The 21,727-nt window shown below is 45.6% G+C and overlaps 1 protein-coding gene across 2 annotated transcripts in view; it reads right to left on the bottom strand.

Annotated features, from left to right (window-relative positions):
• Positions 1-1,762: 1,762 nt before the first annotated feature.
• Positions 1,763-21,727, bottom strand: part of NT5DC2 (5'-nucleotidase domain containing 2) — a 61,252-nt gene continuing 41,287 nt past the window's right edge. For both annotated transcript variants that reach the window (XM_053297515.1, XM_053297514.1), the window contains 8 exons: positions 21,172-21,232; positions 20,884-20,986; positions 20,025-20,126; positions 18,948-19,029; positions 11,089-11,175; positions 8,361-8,501; positions 7,707-7,771; positions 1,763-7,234 (listed from right to left, as the gene is read on the bottom strand). In XM_053297515.1, the coding sequence (XP_053153490.1) occupies positions 6,973-7,234; positions 7,707-7,771; positions 8,361-8,501; positions 11,089-11,175; positions 18,948-19,029; positions 20,025-20,126; positions 20,884-20,986; positions 21,172-21,232 (903 nt within the window). In that variant the 3' untranslated portion in view covers positions 1,763-6,972. The remainder of the gene's footprint in view (positions 7,235-7,706; positions 7,772-8,360; positions 8,502-11,088; positions 11,176-18,947; positions 19,030-20,024; positions 20,127-20,883; positions 20,987-21,171; positions 21,233-21,727) is intronic.

Below are 21,727 nucleotides of genomic sequence, written 5' to 3'. Positions count from 1 at the left end.
CTGGCACAGTCTCCCATCTGCTCTTTATGTGGTACTGCTCTGTCCCCTTCTGTTTTATCTGAATCCTTTGCACCCTCGCACTTTAAAGGATGGCTTTTGCTGAACGGGATACTGCCTAGCTCCCATCGGCTGTTCCCCAGGCGTCATTTTAAAAGCTGCTCCGCAACGTTTTGATTTTAAGTACCAGCAGTATGGTTCCATCTTGGTTCAAGTGCAGCCCGTCCCTTTTGAACAGGCCTTGCTTGCCCCAAAATGTATCCCAGTGCCTAACAAATCTAAACCCTTCCTCCTGGCACCAACATCTCATCCACGCATTGAAACCCCTCAGCTCTGCCTGTCTCACTGTACCTGTGCGTGGAACAGGTAGCATTTCTGAGAATGCTACCTTGTGAGTCCTGGACTTCAATATGCTACCTATCAGCCTAAATTTGGCTTCCAGGACCTCCCACCTACATTTCCCCAAATCGTTGGTGCCGACATGCACCACGACAGCTGTCTCCTCCCCAGCACTGCCTAGGAGCCTGTCTAGACACTGCGTAATGTCCGCAACCTTCGCACCAGGCAGGCAAGTCACCGTGCGGTCAACACGCAGGTCACAAACCCATCTCTCTATACCTCTAATGACCGAATCACCTACTACAAGGAGGCCCCCACCCCCCAGAGGAGTATCCCCTGTCCGAGAGGATATGGGCTTATCATCCATGGAAGGGATCCCTTCTAAAGGAGCATTTCCCTCTTCCTCAGACCGATGTCCTCCTTGCCTGAGACCTTCATTCTCCCTGACAGCAGAGGAGCTATCAGCCCTGGAGTGGGATGTCTCTATCACTTCCCTGAAGGTCTCGTCCACATGCCTCTCTGTATCTCTGAGCTTCTCCAGATCTGCCACCTTGGTCTCGAGGGAACAAACTTGTTCCCGGAGAGCCAGGTGCTCCTTGCACTGAGCACACACCCATGACTTCTGCCCATGGGGCAAATAGTCATACATGTGGCACTCTGTGCAATACAATGGGAAGTGCCCCCTCCCCTGCTGGCCTTCTATCTTCATACTGTTTTTGTTGGCTGTTTACAGTATTTAGAGATAGCTTATTAGAAGGATAGGTCTCAGCTGTAATGGTCAGGTATTTACTGTCCAAGCAGCCTTTCCCAAGAATAGGAGGAAGGGATTTGTACTTACGTTCTCTTCTCCACCAGTCTCCTTGTGATCACCGGGGCTTGTTCCAGGCTCCCCTGCACACTTCCCACTAAACTCCTGCAAAACTCCTATGTCCTGTTTGCTATTCCTGTTGGCTATGCACCGTCCGCTATGCTCTTAAACCCTAAACCTCTTATGTAGATTTGTATTTGCTTTGCTTTGATTCAATTCAGATTTGGACCGATTCGGACCACTTAACAAGGTCCTGGGGCACCAAATTTGGGTGGTGGGTAGGTCCCCATTGGTGCCAACTACCAACCAAATTTCAAGGCAGTGGGACACCTGGTTGATTTTTAATGATTTTTTTTTTAGTTTTTACTGATTTTGAACATTTCCACCATAGGAAACAATAGGGATTCAAAGTTGCCATATCCTAACCCTAAAACAGATCCCCAGCTTTCTTTTTTCTTTTTAAAGTTAAGCTCTAGCTTAGGGGTGTAGTACAAATCAATTTGTACCCAAATCAATTTGCACATCCCTAATGCTTATGCTAGAAATCTGTGCTCTGCCTTACTGATTAGGTGAGTTTACATCCCACAGAACTTAAGGAAAGACTGCAAACCATTACTGTTAAGAGGAAAGAATTATTCCATTTTGAGAGACTTTATTTTTGTAAAAAATAAGTGGTAATCTACAGTAGCAACCACAACAATAGACACAACATTCTACACTTTCAGTGACACTTGGAACAAAACACCACAAATCCTGCACAGTGGCTCACATAACCACACAATAGTATGGGACCTAGTACTGTTGCAAGGATGCTGTTGTGACAACGTGAAAATTGTGCAATGATGTTACATGAAAGTAAGCCCATTGGAAATAACCATCATGTACAGTTTGTAAGCCAGTGTGTTTAATGTTCATGTTAGTCCAGGATACAGGAAACAAAGTGCATCCATTCACTTTTGGCATTGTGCAAACCTACACAGGGTTTGTTTGGGGAACAGACTTTTGAACCAGGTTTAACTGTTGTGTCTATTTCTGTAAAAATCCAAATGGTTTTTCAGTTTCCAAGCCAGTTGTGCAGAGTAACCTACTCCTAAAGAAGAGCTAAGCTAATATAATCCAAGCAATTTATGACCCAGAATGTTAGTTTCAGATTTAGAGATGTTCTAAGAGAACTGTTTCGTACACGAGTCAGCTGGGGTGGTTGGTACCACCAGGGGATGGATGCTCACTGCAATTTGAGAAGGTCTTCACCCCCCAGAGATGGAAAATAGGTGATAACATACAAAGCATTACAATGCTATCACACCTCTATTGCCCTGACCATCGGGCATGCAGCAGCCAAATTTGCAATCGTGTTTTTAAAACTTAACGTTTTTAACACGAAAACTGCTATAAAATTTTACCGATGTCAGAGGGATGGAAATGAAAATTAGAAAGAGTACAATTAGTCCATTGTTACCCCAGCCCTTCCCTCTGCAGGAAAGAGGAGATGTATCCCTTTATCCCTATCCCTAATTGTTTGGGGGGTAGGGATAAAGAAGGCGGGGTAGTGCACAGAAGGCTGCAAGGAGAACAATGCTATCACCTACTTTCCATCGCTAGGGGGATAGACTTTGCCATAAAAAAAAAATCACTATGAGCCTTTGTCCCCTGAGATGGTACTGATTGTGGGCCTGGCTCATGGACTAGTTGTAGTAACTTTTGTCAACATCACTGTTTAAACCAAGGAATCCAATGAACAGGTTAGCAAGTGAACTGATACCCTTAGGCTATGGGGTTTCAATTTATTTTTTTTAACCCTTTTGTCTGAAATCTTCAGCTCAGGTACCTTATAGGGATTTAAAGAGAGCGCGAACATACACACATACATGTTATGTGTTGTGAGATAGGCTGTTAGTCACTGCCATACATCCAGACTAAGTTACTCATGAGTACTCCCCTTGAAAGAGGACAAGTAAACTTGTCCCATTAACTTCAATAGCACAACTCATAATAACTTAATCTGGATATAAGCCAGTGGCTGTAATAGCCAAGTCCTATTGGCCACGGAGCTGCATCTTAATCATGAGTCAGTGAGTGGAGGAGACAGGAGGGTTCCATGTACCCCTCCCAAGCCTTAAAATTAGCCCCAAGGATTGTGACCCTGGTTGGGAACCACTGTCCTAGGGATTTCAGACAAGAACTGAAAATCAATGAATTAATCCTTGCAACTATTTGGTCAAATATTAATTAGTTCTTCCATGTACATGGCTTGCTATCAGCTTTGGCTAACCTTCCTGCTTAAAACATTAAAACATTTAACTGATGTTCTAACGTCAGCCCCCCAAACAGAGGCTGATTTTATAGTACAGGAACAACTATATTGGTTGCTCAGACATTTTATTTCATTTGTTGAATATAAAGTTGACATATCATTCTAAGAGGCAAGTTCAAAAGGAAATTGAGTGATGTAACATCATGCCGCCTTAACTTGTTTCAGAAATGCTAAGTGCACTTAAACACCACCAAAATATGCTTTTCTTTAAACAGTGAAATTCTAACTCTGTCTCAGAACTAAAGCAGGAGTGGAGAAGGAGCATTTGCAGAGACTGCTGGACAGTTTCATTGCTTGTTGCTTCTCCCAAGTGCTTAGTGTGACCCTTTATGACATCATACTCAATAGACAGTTTACACATCTCATGGAACAGGTAGGTAGTATACTGTAACCCACTACAGCACTTGCTTCCAAGATCAACTTTGTAATAGGGCTGTACCTTTCATGGTTTTGGCTTCCCTGCTTCTTTCACAGGTATGTATACCTTAAGTGGACCACAGAAGGCAGATGTTTGTACTGGAGAGCACACCCTGCTCCCAAGGGTGTGGGGTGTGCAGAGCAGTGTTCATCAGTGGTTCCAGAGGCATACTGCTACTCAGGGTAGCTATATTTGACTTTATCCTACATATCAGTCTTGAGCAATTGGTTTTTGCACTCTTTATCTCCCATCATCCCCAACCAGAATGACTGAAGGCCAGAGATTATGGGAGTTGTAGTCCTAAAAAGTTACCCAAGGCTACACACCACTTTATGTAAGAAAGCCACTTGTATGTAGTCATTGTGTACCATGAGCATATTTTTACACTTGCTTGTAGCTTTCTGGAACACATACAGTTGTGAAATAGGCATGCATGTACTCACTGCTTCTCAGTACCCATCTCAGATTAGCTGGCAGGCAAACAACATTTTTTGGCAACCTACAGAACTTATGGTCTGCATGCATTCTACAAGGCAATGTTATTGTGACTGCCATTAAGCAATAGAAGACTTAAAATGGCCCTGCAGCAGTTTGATATGCATAGCCTTAATCTGCAGAATTGGAATGATAAAATGACGTGTGTTTGTTGTGGCTGCTGCATAGTCTTATGACTTCTGAACTACTAGCTGAGCTGTTGCACAAGGCTTCGGCAGCTTAGTAACATTGTTTGTGCAACTTGCAGAAATGTCAGGAGTTTACTCATGTATAATACAGTCTCTGCACATTTTGTGCTTATGCAAATTGCAGAAACGCAATAGTACTTGGGTGACATTGTTGTGCAGTAGGTCAGCCACTATGTTGCTTCAGTTAGTTTAAAAATTGTTTCAGGAAATGAGTTTATCTAAGTCAGTGGTTTTGAATATAATAATAGGCAGAACTCTGAGAAGTTAGTCTAGGAAATTAGAAATAAAAGTATAGTAGATGAGCCTGGCACCTTAGTCCTAAACAGCATCATGTCATGTATTCTACTACAGTAGCAGCATTGGTGTGCCCCTGACAAAGTATAAATTGGTATCATAGTAAATTATAGAATCTGGCAATATGACTTCTTTGGCATTATATTAATATATTCAAACTTTTCTTAATGTATTTACTATCTCCCGCATAGACATACTGTTTCAATTCATAAGAAAGAGCTTGATAATATTTTTCATACTGCTGAAATCAATTTGAGCAGCCTTCTTTATGATTTAATGTCTATAAATAACTAAAGCAGCATTAAAAATATCCCATTGTAAAATTCAGTCAAATTGAAAGTATAAAAACCCTCTGCCCACCTGAAATGCTCTGTCAAGCATTTGTTGAGTATCCAAGAGAGAGGAGTTACAGAAAGTCTGCCAGGCACCAAGGACTGCCCAGCTAGTGTCAACCCATAGCAAAGAGGGCAATCCAAGGCACGTTAGGCCTAAGATATGGGTAAGATCTAGCAGCTCACATACCACACAGGCATATGGGAGCATAGTACTCTTGCAGGGATGCTAGTTGCACAACTGTGAGTGTTGTGCAAGACTAAGCCCTATTGAAGTAATGGGCTTACTCTCATGGCATGCAATTTTGTGTGCCCACAGGAATACAGCACTCCTCTACCACTGCATGCTTTGTGAACTAGCATCTTCAGTTGGGGCCAGAAACAGTAAGAAGCCAGTTCATACTCTAGCACTGGTTAAGGTAGTTTTGGTGACTCATCACTCCTCTGGAGGCAGGTTTTTTGGTATTTGCTGCAGTTTCTGAGTAGTTTTTCCAGAGGCAACTCCCCTATTTGCCCACTACAGTAATCTAGCCTCATGAAGGCATGCGACAGAATGGAACTACCATGGATTTGCCAAAGGTATCCCTGACCCCTACTGCAGACACAGAATGTCAGCCTTGGTGACAAGGGAATGTCAACTCACCCTCTGATGGATCCCCCATCCCCTATTCCTCCCCTGTAGTCAGAGTAATCTTTCTTTCAGGTGTGATCAAGTGAAGTGGCTCTTCTGGGTGAATCTGAACAACTGCTCTAACTAAACGAAAGCCTAGTGCAGCATCACTTTAGCAGCACTCTTACAAGCAGCTTCGTAAGCTACCTCATAATAGGGAAGAAAGTTGTTCTTTCAACTGAACCCTTCATGTAAATAAATGTGCTTAGGATAGACTACTCAGGTTCCCTCCCTGTAGATAAGGGGTTTGAGAGCTTTCCCTAACGTGGGCACAATACAGTGCTTTTCAGTGAAGTAAGTCCACACATTCCGCTATGAGTAACCGGGCGTCAAGTAATCAAGTGACGTGCAATCTAGCAGAAATGCATGTTGCCTAGAGAGATCTCACTTTAATTTTGGAGCAGCAGCCATAAATATACAAGATGGAAGACTCAGTATTGCCCAGAAGGGTCAAGCAAGCTGAATCTAATGTCCGCTTACAGTTTTACACACAGTCTGTTATCTAATATAGTTTTTATTGTTTCTTTACCATACTTGATTTTTTTATTTTTTTTTAAATGTTAGTACCTTCAAATTTAGATTAAATTTTTATATCAAGCCCATTGTGTGTTGACAACAACTATTTGAAATTTCGGTTATTTTCATAGCAATGAAAATGTAGCTCATTGCTTTGGAGGTATTGTATAAATATAAATTGTCTGTGAACAGACGTGTTGTATTTTGTTACTATTATCACAGCTGATATTCACCTGTGTATAGGCCCTAGGCTTACATGGCTAAATAGTATGTACCAGTTCTGAAACTAATTATGCAGAATCCCTCTACAGGTGACACTACTTGATGGAAACAAATACAAATGCCTTTGGGGTAGGGTGGGTGCCTTTCCTGATCCAGCCTTGGCTATTCCTTATCAGCTAAAGATTTCTCTAGGATATATCTTGTATAGCCTTATTCATTCATCTCATATCTATTAGGAAGTGCTAGGAGGCAAGTACGATAATTCAGAAAGTAGCCAAGTAGCAATCCATGGCTGGGCAGTCAGTCAGTCAACTCATACATGAGAACTGTATCACACGGATGTTTTCAACCACATCACACATGCATATCCTGCCTCTTTTTACCGGATATGTACCATTTCCTCCAAGAATGGTGTCTTCATGCAACCAGTACAAAGCTGATCCATCCAGAGGGGAGCTTCGTGCTGTAGAGGAGTTCGCCGAGGGTAAAAGGTGAAGTTCACATCATAGTTCAGCAGGCAGCTGATGGATGCCATGTAGAGGTCAGAAAAGCGGATCAGTCTTCGAGAAAAGTAGGTTGGGTTGTGGAAGGTTCGAAAGATGCTTCCAAATTGAGGATTAAACAGGTTCTTTGTAAGTGATCTGAAACAAACGGAGTATTATTCAATTGTGAGTTTTGGCTGGAAGATGTATAAATATTATGCAAGGACAAGTGAAATCCTAGGGGGAAAGTCAGTCAACTTAGGTTTGTTTTACCCTTTCAGAACTTCTATGCTGTGTTTGTACAGTAGGCTCACTCATTTTTAAAGGGAGTCACTGGCATCCTCTCAAACCTGTTAGAGCTTGTCTTGTCCCCTTTGAGGAATCAATGAAAGATGTTGACATTGCTTGCCTGGCAGCTTCATCAACTGCACCCCTCCAAAAAGGGAGCGTTTGCAATATGGAGGTGGGGAAAGGGATTTCTACATGAAAAATGTTTTGCCAGTCAAAATTAGTTTCAAATGAGAGTGCTTGGTATAAGTGTCTGTTTAAGAAATTGTTTCTGTAATTTGATTGGCACTGACGTATTTTGTATATTAAGTGGAAAGGGAAAGCAAACTGATCAAAGTCTCACCTGATTTCCTGTCGTTCTTTCATCCACTCTAGCAGCACCTGCTTAGATTCTGCATCTTGATACATCTAAAATATATTTAAAGTCAAGTTGATTTAATTTTGAATATAATTCTAAAGATCAGTTTTCTTCAGCATGAGTACATCGTTGTGGGGGACATTACTTCACGAAGACCTTATTACTCTTTTATGGGTAGCAACATGCTTGAAGATGGCCAAGCACTGGAAAAAATCACATTGGTTGTCTTCGGAGTTTTGGTGTCAGCGTTTGGCATAGTACTTTATGAGAAAAAGTGATGAATATAATTAGCCCAATTAGATTGCACAGACTTTCATACTTTTATTGCAGTATGATTTAACTTCATTCCACACACAACCAGTATTGGACAAACAAGCCACTAGAGTGTGTGATGATGTTATTTCCCAACTTAGTTGTGTCTGAAAATTCTCCCCAAAATGGAGTTTGCTGCTTGACTAGTGCCATCTATCCCTGACATTTCCTATCATTGTTATAACCAGCACATTCGGTTATCTAATGTAAGGGTGATAACCAAAATCATGACAGGTGATGCATTTGTTTGCACCTAATCCCTCAGTAAGCAGATTGAGAGTCACCTTTATTCTAAGAGATCTAGGAGCAACAACAGGTCTATTTTACCTGCATTCTCTCCAGAAGCCCTGTAAGGGCCTGCTGCCAAGTCAAAGAGTGCATGTATTGTTCTGTATTAATGATCCGGATTTCTGTTTCCAGTTCTGGAACAATGGCTCCTGTTCTCCAACCATGACGAAGCATGAGATCCTAAGAAATCGGGTGGGGGGGGAGCAACTTGGTTTACTAGTAGAGAACACTGTAATAAAACCTTGTGCTTAACAAAGCCTACAGTTGTTATAACCAACTAGACTAGCCGATCTTTCCTTGCATCCCAGTGTAAGCACACTGTAGCACAGGAACAGGCTGAGCAAAAGACATACTCTTCTCATCCAGTTTACCAAAACCCTTGCCTCCACACCTGAAAGCAATTTTTCATTACCAGAAGGTGAACAAGTAATAACTAGCTATTTACACACCTGCTGTGATGCAGCTGAGATTCTGTAGCTGTGCCCACTTTACATTTCAGGCTAGCAACTTTTAAAAAAATGACCATATGGAATGTTCTGCCTCTGAATGATGCTGCCTGTTGCCCTCTGGGCGAGAAACTCAAGGGCTGTTTGATTGTTTTAAACTAGCAATCTCTTTAATGAAAGAGGATAGTGAAATTGGACAAGACTGTGCCTGCTCTAGACGATACTTTATTCCAGGCAGTAGCCCTAACTAGGGCTTCATCCTCAGGTCTGGTTAGTCTCTCATGACGGGGATGCTAGAATCCCCACAATGTTTCTTGCGATAACTGGACATGAGTTATATGGAATATTCTCCTTCCACCCCAGCCCATGCTGCAGCTTCCCAGCCTGCCTCTGTGAGTTTGCTCAGGTCCTGACCTGCTGTCTCAAGTGACCAACTCAAACTGTTTTGCTTTTTCAGAGCGGGGCAGAGGGGAACCTTGCCCCACTGAAATCTCAAGCCAGCTTACAGCAACAGGATGCAAGATAAACTCATTCTCATACTTGTAGCAACAGATATGGTAACAGAGTACCCATTAAATCCAATTTAAACACAAACACACACACACACACACACACACACACACACACCAGCAGCCTCTTTCCTTTTCAGTACATACAGTCTCAAGCAATAACGGCAAGTAGATGTTGTTGCAGCTGCATGAGTATAAAATACACCAGCCTGCAGTCTCAAGCAGCAAGCCGGAGCCCGTCATCTGCTTACAAGGAGAAAGACTCAAGACTCTTGCTTGACATGGTCAACACCACCTTCTACACTGCACTTCTTTGCATTACTGACTAGGGGATACGTCCCACTGGCTGACATCCTAACCAAGTGCCAGTGCTTTTAATGAAGTGATTGGTGCTTTGTGTACATTGCTGCTGCTGCCGCCACCTTCCAGACTAAGGCAGCACACAGGAACATGTTGAGGGAAGCGTTTTCACTCATCTCCCCTGCCCCCAGAAGCGTTCTCTGCAACCTGGAAGTGGGTCACTGAGGGCCACGCAGCACTCAGGGACTCACTTCCAGGTCAAGAGAGCACTTCTTGGGGCAGAAGAGATCAGTGAAAACCACACATACACACACCCCATGCAACAGCAGAGTGATGTTAATCTGACATGCAGAAGCACCAATGCCACAGAATGTAATGAGACTAGCTTCCAAGTAAGCTTGCACTGGATTGGGCTCCATGTCCCAAAGAATCACTGTGCTGCAGGACCCTGTTACACTTATGAAAACAGAACACAAAGGGGGCAGCATCCAAAACACCATGGGGTGCAAGTGGGGGATTCTCAGATCCCCTGGCTAGCTATACCCCTCCCCCGCAGTCTGGGAGCCCTCTAAAATGGCCCCCAGAAAAAGGCAAAGGTGTGCTGCCAGAAGGAAAGATCACCCCCGCTCCGTGTGGATGCAAGAGTGCTTTCCACTGAAGTAGGGGAGGAGGGAAGTCTCAATATTTTGCAGATATTCCTTAGAAAAAGGAGATTTTAGGAGATTTTTATTTACAGAAAGAATTGAAAAACAAACATGCCATTAAGAAAAATTCCAAACTTTAATTGGAAACTTATTCTTAAAAATTGCTTCTCTGCACTGGGATGTGGGCTCCAGTCTGGGAAAGTGCCCAAAGCAGCAGGCCATGGGAAAACATCTGACCTCTTTTGTAGGAAAACATACCAAGGGAGCTACACTGGTCTTGGTTTAAAACAGGAGTTAAGAGGAGCGGCTATTCAATGGGATGTGATCACACAGAGACTGCAGAACGAAAGGCACAGGACTAGGCCTGTCCCCACAAGTGTGTGTAGAAAAATAGGGCAAAAGATATTGGGTTAGATCTATAATTGTGTGCACACAATGGCAGGAGGCTTCCCCTGCCCTCTCCTCCCCACTGAAGCCCCCAGAAGAGCCACTCCTGAGGGCCAAGAGACCCTTGGGAACATTGTAGGCGGCTTCAGGGAGTGGGAGGATTCTTGGGAACTGGTCACTAGCACCTTCTGCCAGCAGTTTCACACTCAAGAAAAGTATCAGCATCCAGTTTCTAAGGACTCCGACCAAGCTGTTCAAGGGGTCCCCGATGCTCAGCAGCAGATTTTCAGGGGCTGAGGCAGGGAAGGGAGGGGGTAGGGAAGATCCTTTGCACTTGGCACCATCAAGTGTTGAGATCCAATCTATTGAATAATTCAACAGAAGTAGTGAACCCCTCCTTGAAGTCTGGTAGCAGGCCATGGACCTTAGCAGCACTCATCCAACAGAAGCAACATCTCATGGAATTTTCTGCAATACTTACTGCAAGGTCACTGTACAAGTGATCACCAAAATACAGGACCTTGGACCCACGCCAACCTGTTAGCCGCAGAAAATCAAACAGATTGCCCTGAAACATAGGATGAAGAAAAGAACACAAGAATAAACCAAATACTTCATTTCTTTCTGCAAGGAAAAACATTTCATGGCTGTCTTGAGGAGATCAAAAATAAGCATCTCAGTACTTTGATTTATTTATTTTTTAACAGAGCCAAAGGAACAAAGGAAAAATATTTGTTCTTCATAAGCTGCTTATAAGACATTCGAGAAGTTTAAAGAGTTCTCATGGGAACTTTGTCAACTTTGAAAACCAAACTATAATCACATTATTTATACAAGTTCATATTTTACACTTTCCTGGGTATATACTAAAAACTGTGGTTAGATTTATTGACTTATACATCAACTTTACCCACAATAAGCCTTTGGGGTTATGTTCTCATCTGATTTACTCTTACCATAGTCTTATAAAAATAGACCACTGCTATTCTCTTTTTACAGCTGAAGAACTACAACAAAGATTGTCATTTGCCATACACTGAATTTTAGGCTGAACTGAAACCTTACAGGTACTCAGTCATAATATATTATCCTCTGAGCTCAGAGAGCGTGAGAACAGATGTCTTGTATGGAGAATATGGGCTGTTCCTGAACTCTTCTCTTGGCCCAACTTTTGTTAATGTTTTCACTGGACCAGGAGGTGAACCTCTCACGATTCCCCAACAGGACAATTGTTGCCTTCACTATTGTTTTATTGGTGGTGCCAGGAACCCACTTCTTGTGGGGACTTGTACTTCCCAATGAACCAGACACCAATGATGAGGAGTCAACAAATTATCAGATTCTCCCTCAGACGAGGATTGTATCCGAGCATTATGGGTTGTCACGACCTACTGCTCCGAGACAGGGCCAATCAGAAGTTTTCTCTCTCAGCAGAAGGGAGGAACAGCCCCCTCAGCCTTCAATTGTTTGCCCTGTCTCGCTCCAGCAGGTGCTCTTTCGCTTTGCTCCATTTCAACACTGATTTCTTGTTCATTTCTTGTTCTTTCTCCTTTTTCTTGGTGGTTTCGAAATAAGAAAAAAGAGAGAGATAGTCAGGGTCTCAGGGAGACTGTTGGGATAGCCTGCAGCCCGTCTGGTAACCAGCGGTGGCTCTGTTCTGAGGGCCATGGAAGGCCAGGAGATGCGCTGTGAGAAGGAGGCCTTCCCTCCCTCTCTGAGGACTCCGTGGCTCCCGCTATTTGCCATGCTGCGTGGGCTGTGGCTACTTCACCCAAGCCCATAACTCGGGCCCCCAAGGCAAAGAAGATTAAAAAGCTCACAAAGGAGCAGAAGGCGGCGGCACACACTGCAAAGCGCAGCATTTCGCAAGCGGCCCTGGAGTCCCGGCCACCAGCAACCACCACAGCCAAGGGGGAGACGAGCTGATCAGTTCTTCTCACGCTGCCACTGCAAGAGGGATGGTTGGCCAGTGACAACCTGGAGGAGGGCAAAGCCGCTAAGGTAGGGGAAGATCGCGCTGGCCCGTCCCCCGCCGAGCCGCCTGCAAAGCGCTTCCACTCATCTGGGGCGGTAGCAGAAGTGGCGCCCACTGCAGGGCTTGAGGAGGAGACCCCCCAAGTTTTGCTCCCCTTTTGAGGAGGATTGTGGTGGAAGAGTTCGGGAAGCTTGTTCCCGCCCTCGCCCATCAGCTTCCCGCCACAGCCCCTGCGGCCGCCATTTTGGGCACGCGCGGGGAAGTCTTGCATGATGCCGCTTTGCCTCACCTGTCCATCCCCACAGCCGCTCCTGCGGAGTTGGGGCTTCCCACTCTATCTCTCTGTGCTCTCCTTCGTTCCTCCATTCAGATTCCCCTGCAGGCCCCCGATTTACAGCCTGGTGGGGGAGGGAAGCCCTCTGAAGACACTGACTCTGATTCGGGTAGAGAGGAGGGCGAGTTGTCAGGGGATGAGGGGGATAGCTTGCCAGCAGTGCAGGCCCCCTATAGGCTGTTCAGTCAGCCAGATTTTCCTGTGCTTTTGCACAAGGCCCGCAAGTCTTGTTCCTACACCTCAGGAGACTACTCAAGGAGGGGCTTGTTCCTACACCTCAGGAGACTACTGAAGGTGACCCGGCTGTGCTGCCATCCCTCAAGGCATCAGAGGTCGCGGTGCCTTGCCCGCAGCTGTTCCTAGATATTATTCAGGGTGAGTGGGATCATCCCTTGGAGTGTAAGGGTCCTCCCACTGGTGTCCGGCGCCTGTATACCACCACGAGGGCTGTCATGGACAAGTTCAAGGTCCCACCAGTGGATAAGGAGGTGGCAGCCTTAGTCACGGGTACGGTTCTCCCAAAGGATGGTGATGAGGTGCTGCGCAATACAGACGACAAAAAATGTGATGCCGCCCTACGTCGTTCTCATGAGGCATCTGTGCTTTCTTTGCAAGCCTCTGTGGCCAACTCCATTTCTGCACGTGCGCCAGTGCTTTGGGTCAAGGAGCTTCTCCCTCTGGTCCTACCGGAACCGTTAGCTCTTTGGCGGGGCCTTAACAAATTGGATAAAGCTTCCGCTTTCATGGCTGACAGCTTGCTGGACACGGTGCAATTGTCTGCCAGGACTATAGCTTCTGATATCATAGTGAGACGCCATTTATGGCTCAAGAATTGGAAGGTGGATCAAAAGTCTAGGAGTAATTTGGCCAATGCCTCCTTCAAATGGGGTAAATTGTTTGGTGAGGCACTAGAGCCAGTTTTGGTTGAGACTAAGGATAGAAAAAAAGGCTATGCCCTCCACGGCCTAACGTCAGGACCTCCGGCAACTTTGCCTCCAGGGGTTTACGGTCTAGTTTTCATCCCCGCCAGGGGAAACAAGACAAGTCCACTTGGTCAAAGCCACAGGGTTCCTTTCGAGATTGGCCACAAGCAAAGTTTCAGCAGTCCGGCCAGTATACCAAGCCAGGTTTCAAGCTCCCCGCCTCCCAATGACTCGTTTCTGGGGATGCAGGTGGGAGGCAGGCTGGGGGCCTTCGCACAGGTATGGTCAGAGACATGTGCGGACGCTTGGATTTGCCAGACTGTTTCCCAAGGGTACAGTCTGGAGATTCTTTCACGTCCCCAAGATCGTTTTCTTCTCTCCCCTCGGTCCCACAAGCAGACCAAGCATGCCCTGATGTTGAAGACCATCCAACACCTGCTCAGCATCAGGGCAGTCGAACCGGTCCCCTCAGAAGAGAGGGGCCATGGGGTCTATTCTATTCTCTTTTTAGTTCCAAAAAAGAACGGGGAATGGAGGGCCATCCTGGACCTAAAATTTGTCAGTCGGTTCCTCAAGGGGAGACTTTCGGATGGAGACTCTTCGCTCCATCCTGATGGCCCTGCAGCGGGGGGATTTTCTGTCCTCCATGGATCTCAAGGAGGCGTACCTCCATATCCCTATCCATCCTCTGGACAGGAGGTTCCTACGCTTTGCCTACGCCGGGGCACATTACCAGTATCATGCACTCCTCTTCGGTCTCTCGACTGCGCCGCAGGTGTTTACCAAAATCATGGTGGCACTCGTGGCACATTTGAGGACCAGGGGGATTCATCTTTATCCTTATTTGGACGACCTTTTGATAAGGTCACCATCCCATCTGAAGGCACAGGAGGATGTCAGGGAGACCCTCGCCGTGTTGGAGGCCCATGGCTTCCTTGTGAACTTCAAGAAGAGCTCCCTCATCCCCCAGAACAAGATTCAACACCTGGGGGCTGTCATCGATTCAATGCAAGGGACTGTCTCACTGACTCCCGAGAGGAGGTTGAAGCTGCGCTCCACGTGTCAGAGGCTTCAGAGTCTTACTCACTTGGACGTCCTCAGTCTAGCCCAACTACAAGGCCTGATGGTGTCAGTGATTGGGGTTGTGCCTTGGGCGTGCTTTCACTCTCAGCCCCTTCAGTGGCTCCTCCTACCTGTCCAGGACCTAGTCACCTCCAGGTCTCATCTCAGGATCCATCTTCGGGTTCGACAGTCCGTGGATTGGTGGACGTCCCAGGCATTATGCAGGGGGGTAAGCTTCCTTCTGGTCGATCGCATGGTGGTCACAACCGATGCCAGTCTTCTAGGTTGGGGAGGTCATTGCGGTCGGCGAGTGGCCCAAGGCCAGTGGTCGGAGGAGGAACAGCTCCAGACGATAAATTGGCTGGAGCTCCAGGCCATTCGGCTAGCTCTCATCCAGTTTCTCCCCGAGGTTTGTAACCCCACGTCATGGTCCGCACTGACAGTGCCATGGCCAAGGCACATCTCAGTCATCGGGGGGGACAAAGTCGTGGCCACTGATGTGCGAGGCTGAAGTCCTGCTGCACTGGGCGGAGCAGAACCTGTGCTCTTTGGAAGCTGATCATATCAGCGGGGTGGAAAACACAGTTGCAGACTGGTTGAGCTGCTCACAGCTGGACCAGGCGGAGTGGTCTCTGGACAATCAGGTTTTTCAGATAATCGTAAGGCAGTACGGGACTCCCCTGGTGGATCTATTCGCAGTGGCAGGCAATGCCAAGGCAGACAGGTTCTTCTCCAGGTACCTGTCTCCAGGGGCAGAGGGTGTGGATGCCCTGCTGTTCCCGTGGCCTCAGGGCCTTCTTTACGCCTTTCTGCCTGTGGCCATCCTGTCCAGGACAGTTCAGAGGATTCGTCATCAAAGGGTGGAGGTCATTCTGGTGGCCCCGCATTGGCCACGTCGGCCGTGGTTTTCAGACCTGGTCGCTCTGACGACAGAACCGCCTTTTCCCCTAGGGAGTCAGGCCCACCTCCTTCTTCAGGGTCCAGTTTTCCATCCAGACCCGGCGTGGCTCAACCTTTATGCCTGGAGGTTGAAAAGGACTCCTAGTGGCCTGTGGCTACTCTTCCGCGGTTCGAGATACCATTCTGGCCTCCAGGCAACTGTCCACGGTCCGTGTTTATTAATCTACCTGGCAGGCGTATTCTTTATGGTGTGAGTCATGGGGGGACGGACCCCATGTCGCTTTCTGTTGGGCAAATCTTAGGCTTCTTACAGGCTGGGTTAGACAACGGGCTCCGGCCCAATACCCTCTGGCATCAAATGTTTGCAATTGCATCCGTGCTGCAGGTACCGGATGTTCCGTCGCTGTCCGGGCATCCTCATGTGCAACGGTTGGGGGGCCGCAGTCCTGAAGCCTCCCCCAGTCCACCATTTTCCCACTTGGGATCTGAATTTGGTGCTGAGAGTCCTGGTGAAGACACCTTTTGAGCCTCTGCGGACCGTGTCCTTGCGCATCCTTATTTTAAAGGTTTTGGTGGCCATTACCTTGGCCCGACGGGTCTCTGATTTAGGTGCGTTGTTGGTCCGGAAGGAGTTATGTCTTGTTTTTCCAGACTATGTGTTGCTCTGCACGGACCCTACGTACCTCCCTAAGGTGAACTCCGTGTTTCATAGGGCCCAGGAGCTTATGCTTCCCTCTTTCTGTCCCAGTCCCACTTCTCCTAAGGAGAGGGATTGGCACAAGCTGGAAGTTCGCCGTGCCATTCGTATCGACTTGCGGTGCACTAAGGCATTCAGAATTACTGAGTCCTTCTTTGTTTCCTTTCAGGCCAGCTCGTTGGGAAAGAAAGTTTCCTCATCTTCCTTAGCACGTTGGATTTGCCAGACCATTCAGCTCGCTTATGTGACGGCAGCGGAGGCCGTACCTGAGCGTGTTACAGCTCACTCAACTCGGAGTGCAGCAGCTTCTGCAGCTCTAGCCACTATGGCTCCCTTGCCTGACATCTGTAGGGCCGCCACATGGGCCTCTCTTTCAACCTTTTTGAGGCATTACAAAATACATGATTGGGCCTCTGCTGACGCTTATTTCGGTCGGCGAGTTCTGCAGCGGGTAGTTCCTTCTTAGGACCCGACACTATATTTGATCCCGCCCATTATTTGCAGCAGCTTGGGTATGTCCCATAATGCTCGGATACAATCTTCATCTGAGGGAGAATGAATAGTTGGCACTCACCTGAATGGTCATTCTCTTCAGACATATGGATTGTATCCGACCCGCCCATTCTGTGTGTCTGATTCTGCTCCCCACTTTTCTTAGCCTTCCTTCCTGTACCCCATATTGCTGTGGGGTGGTGTTTTCTGATTCTGGGGTTTTTGTCTCGAAGGGGCAGTTCAGAGTTAACTTTTTAAGCGCAGGGATCGCTCTGCAGTCTGTCTTTCTCTGTTCTTGTTATCTTACCTGTTCTGCAGTGTTTTCCTTTTATTAGCCAGAGCATCGAAGTGCTTGTTAGCAACTGAAGGCTGAGGGGGCTGTCTCTCCCTTCTGCTGAGAGAGAAAACTTCTGATTGGCCCTGTCTCGGAGCAGTAGGTCATGACAACCCATAATGCTCGGATACAATCCATACGTCTGAGGAGAATGACCATTCAGGTGAGTGCCAACGATTCATTCATGGGGGGGGGGCCTTTCTCCAGCACCAGAACCCTCTTCTCAAATTCTGTTACATTTTTGTGGTGGGGTGGGGGCATGTCTGATACCACAGGGGACTCTTTCTGGAAATGAGAAGGCCCAAAAGTTCTATTACAGGGGTTCCCAACCTGGGATCCTCCAGATGTTGCTGAATACAATTCTCAGTATCCTCAGGCACAATAAATTGTAGCTGGGGATGCTTGGAGCAACATCTGGAGGAACCCAGGTTGGGAACTACTGCTCTGTTGCACACAGGGAGCTTATTACGAAAAATAATCAAAAGCACTTAGATGCTTAGCAATTGGCAAGAGCAGAACTAGACTTCCATTGCCATCAACATAACTCCAAACCCCCAAACACTGAACACACTCAAATCCAGGCCCAACTCAGGATGCGCTCCCCAAACCTGCTCATTGTTTGTCCTTTTGAAATGATTTTAGCCCCTTGTTATGCTCCCCTTAGGTTAACAAGTAGTCATGGTAGAGTCTGTCCCATATGCCTCTAGACCAAGAGTTAGCAGGTTGTAGAAAAAGTGCTAGCTTGGCTGGTCAACACCTTTCACCACTCTTTTCCTCCCTCTGCATTCCCCAAAGATTTGCTCCCAAGAGTCTCCCAACCCTCAGAGACATATTTGGCAGGGAGCTGCAGAAGGGAAAAGAGATGAGCAAAAGTGGCCCTTCCCCCTCACTTGTGCGTGCAGAAAAGGCAAGATGTCACCAGAACAAGGCAAGATAGCTATTCACCTCAGCTGAAAGACTAGCCACACCTTTTAGGAGCAAGTTTATGTACGGGACAACATTTTTTTTTTTTTAAGGGGAGAAATAAACTGGAAATAAAGAACCCATGGGACAAAGGGGAACGTTGGATAGAGAAAAATTCTTCTCCCTCTCCTATAACACTAGAACCACGAGTTATCCCATGAAATTGATTGCCAGGAAATCTAGGACCAACAAACGGAAGTACTTTTTCACAAAACGCATAATCCACTTGTGGAATTCTCTGCCACAAGATGTGGTGACAGCCCACAGCCTGGATGGCTTTAAGAGGGGTTTGGATAACTTCATGGAGGAGACAGGGGTCTATCAACGGCTACTAGTCAGAGGGTGATAGGCCACTTCTAGCCTCAAAGGCAGGATGCTTCTGAGTATCAGTTGCAGGGGAGTAACAGCAGGAGGGAGGGCATGTCCTCAACTCCTGCCTGTAGGCTTCCTGCAGCATCTAGTGGTCCACTATGTGAAACAGGATGCTGGACTAGATGGGCCTTGGGCCTGATCCAGCAGGACTGTTCTTATGTTACAGCTATTGAAGGAGAACAGCCAAGACTATTTAATATCATGCTTGCTCACATGCTTCATAGCAACTCCAGAAAAATTAAGCCTCCTAAAATAGTGAAGTAATAAGATATTGCTAAATAGTTTTACCTGCTTATAGATTTTCCCTTTTTCCAGTTTGCTTATTTTGTCCCAGTGAAGAGAACCTTTTTCATCCATTTTTCTGAAAGGTCTACAAAAGTCACATAACTAAGATTACAGGCAACATCCAGACATAGCTATTAAGTTAAATATAAACCAAGAGTTAATCTCAAAAAACATATTTAATCTTTGTATGCCAGATGTTTCCATACAATGGAAAATATTCAACTCCAGAAAATTTCTTCCGCAATTCCATGTGTCCTATATCAATTAAGTAAATGTCTCTCAAAAGGTGGGATTGCTCACAAGGCTTAAACGTCTACCTTATCTGCTAACAGTAGGTTATCTTCAGTATTCTAGATAAATCTCCTGGTTTTCCCCCTGGAAAATGTTTAACAAATTTGGTGTCATGTCTAGAAGACTGAATGTGGGAATACTCAGTTCAAATCCTCACATAGCCATGAAGCTCACTGATGGTCTAGGATGATGAAGACACATTTTAGCCTATCCTCAAATTTACTGGAAAGCTAAAATGCTTCTCTGAACTCCTTGGAAGAAGAGTGTGAAGGCCAAATAGATCTTAAACTATGCCTATGTACATTTATGGCAAACTGGGTACAGCAGCACAATAAAAAGGTGGTTCCATCTTGAGTGCTCAGTGTTGCTGACCACACAAGATAGCATCCGCACATGCTCAAACACCATTTCCTGCTAGGAAGAGGGAACTTCCTGTTCCTAAGCACATGCAGCCAGCTAACAGAGAGCCCAGCTGGTTCATACAAACAGCGCCACCCTGGGGTGGCAGGGGGCAGCAGAGCTGCAACGGAGGGGCAGGTAAGATCTGCCTTCCTCCTTTTAAAGTGCCCACTTCCCCCCAGCCAAAATGATTTGGATGAGGCAGCTTGAAGCATTTTGGCACATGGAAACGCTTCAAGCACATCCCTACCCTTTAGAAGTAACCAGTTCTGTGGGGCAGAGAAGTGCAAAACATGCAGGAACCATTTTTAGTGGCAGCTGCATGTTTAATACAATATGCAGATAACATAAGGTATGCCTTAAACACCGCAATACAGTAAAGAAACATACTTGCGTCTGTCAGTGAAGAAACTGGGCTTATCTGCTTGCACAATGACCATATCAAAGAGGTCCCGCCAGTTCTTGCCAACCATGTGCTTCATTCCTTTATCACTGCAGGCACAATAGAGAGAAAAAATTATTGCAAGACATCCAGTCTATGACACTCCAGAGAAAAGGTTTCATAAGACCAAAACAGGCTCAGATTGGCCCACAGGGCAACAGGGCATATTCCCGGTGCACCCAACCCGCAGGGCGCCCCTGCGCCCCGCCGCATTCAGCACCCTTAAGTACCCATTCTGCTCAAAACCCGGCACCCTCCCCACATACATTCCACCACCCTCTCAGTGCTCCCAGCCCGGCCCTGGACCAAAATAAAACCTATATGCAGAGGTTTGGTACAGTTTCCAGTTCATTTTTTTCTAAAAGCACAATAAGAATTATGTAATGTTTTGGGGGCTTGCTGGTATTCTGCAGAGTAGGATCTTCCAAGTGGTTTGCTCTCCTTTTATTCCCAATTCCAGACATAGCCAAGACAATTATACTAAACTAACCAACTTGAGCAGAACTGCAGGTTCAATGGCAAGAACATCACTAACAAAATACAGGCCAGTTACAGATAAAGAGAAAAATCAAACCCTCTCAGTACATCACATAGTTTGCTAGTAAAGCTTTGAAACATGCACACAACACTTTACAATGCTATGCTTTACCCAAACTCATAATTTGAACAATAAAAGGATTTTACATAAGAAATACACTATAAAGTTGATCTACCTACAAAAACATTTTACTATCGCATTTATCTACACTTAATATTTGTACAGGAGTAACTATTTAGTCAAAGTATGTGTAAGTAAATGATACTTACACAAAACTAAAGGGACTGTTTGTGATAAGAAAGAGTTTTTTGTTGTGATTAACCAGTCGATTTAAGACAGCATAAGTTTCATCTCCATGAAGAATATATTTTTCTGCAAAAATAAATGAAGCTAAGTGTGATACAGAACCATGTCCAATAATGTTACACTAAGAAAAAAAGCAGCACAACTCTTAGGTAAGTTCAAACTGACTGCTTTGAACCATTTCTCTAAAGCTACAAGATGTGAGAGTTCATTACGATTCAAAACTCTCAATTAAGGTTTAGAATTTAACTGACCCATGTCCTTTTCAATCCATTTGTACATCATTCCTTTCACATGGACATCTTTAATGGCATCCTAAAATGGGAAAGCAGTTGTATATCAGTCTCAAATCTGGTATTATGCATTTATATAGCACCATCAACAACCAAAAAGAGAAGTCCATCAGAAGCTGACAGTGTGAGATCGGTCATTAAATCTTGTATCTGTATTATAACAGCATTTCCCCCCTTAGGTCATAAAATACCTGTTCAGCATACTTGGGGGACTATAGGCAAAAGAAAAACACAAATAATGAGCTGTTTTTGCTTACAGTACTAAAATACACCACAGTGGCATATTTAAACAAAGTACAGGTGGCCCTAGTTATTTGTGGGGGTTCTGTTCCAGCCTATAATTGCAGATAATGAAACTATGAATAATGAGACCGAGAGCCTATGGGAATCTGGTGGGGTAGGTTCCTCGAGCCTAAAATGGTCCAAAAAAGCAGAAATATTTTATCTATCTATCTAAATTGTACACTGCCCCAAACTTTAGTCTCTGGGCAGTTTACAACATAAAACAAGTTTAAAA

Source organism: Hemicordylus capensis, chromosome 2 (genome assembly GCF_027244095.1).
Source record: "Hemicordylus capensis ecotype Gifberg chromosome 2, rHemCap1.1.pri, whole genome shotgun sequence".
Lineage (NCBI taxonomy): Eukaryota > Metazoa > Chordata > Lepidosauria > Squamata > Cordylidae > Hemicordylus > Hemicordylus capensis.
This window is presented reverse-complemented; position numbering and strand designations above follow the sequence as displayed.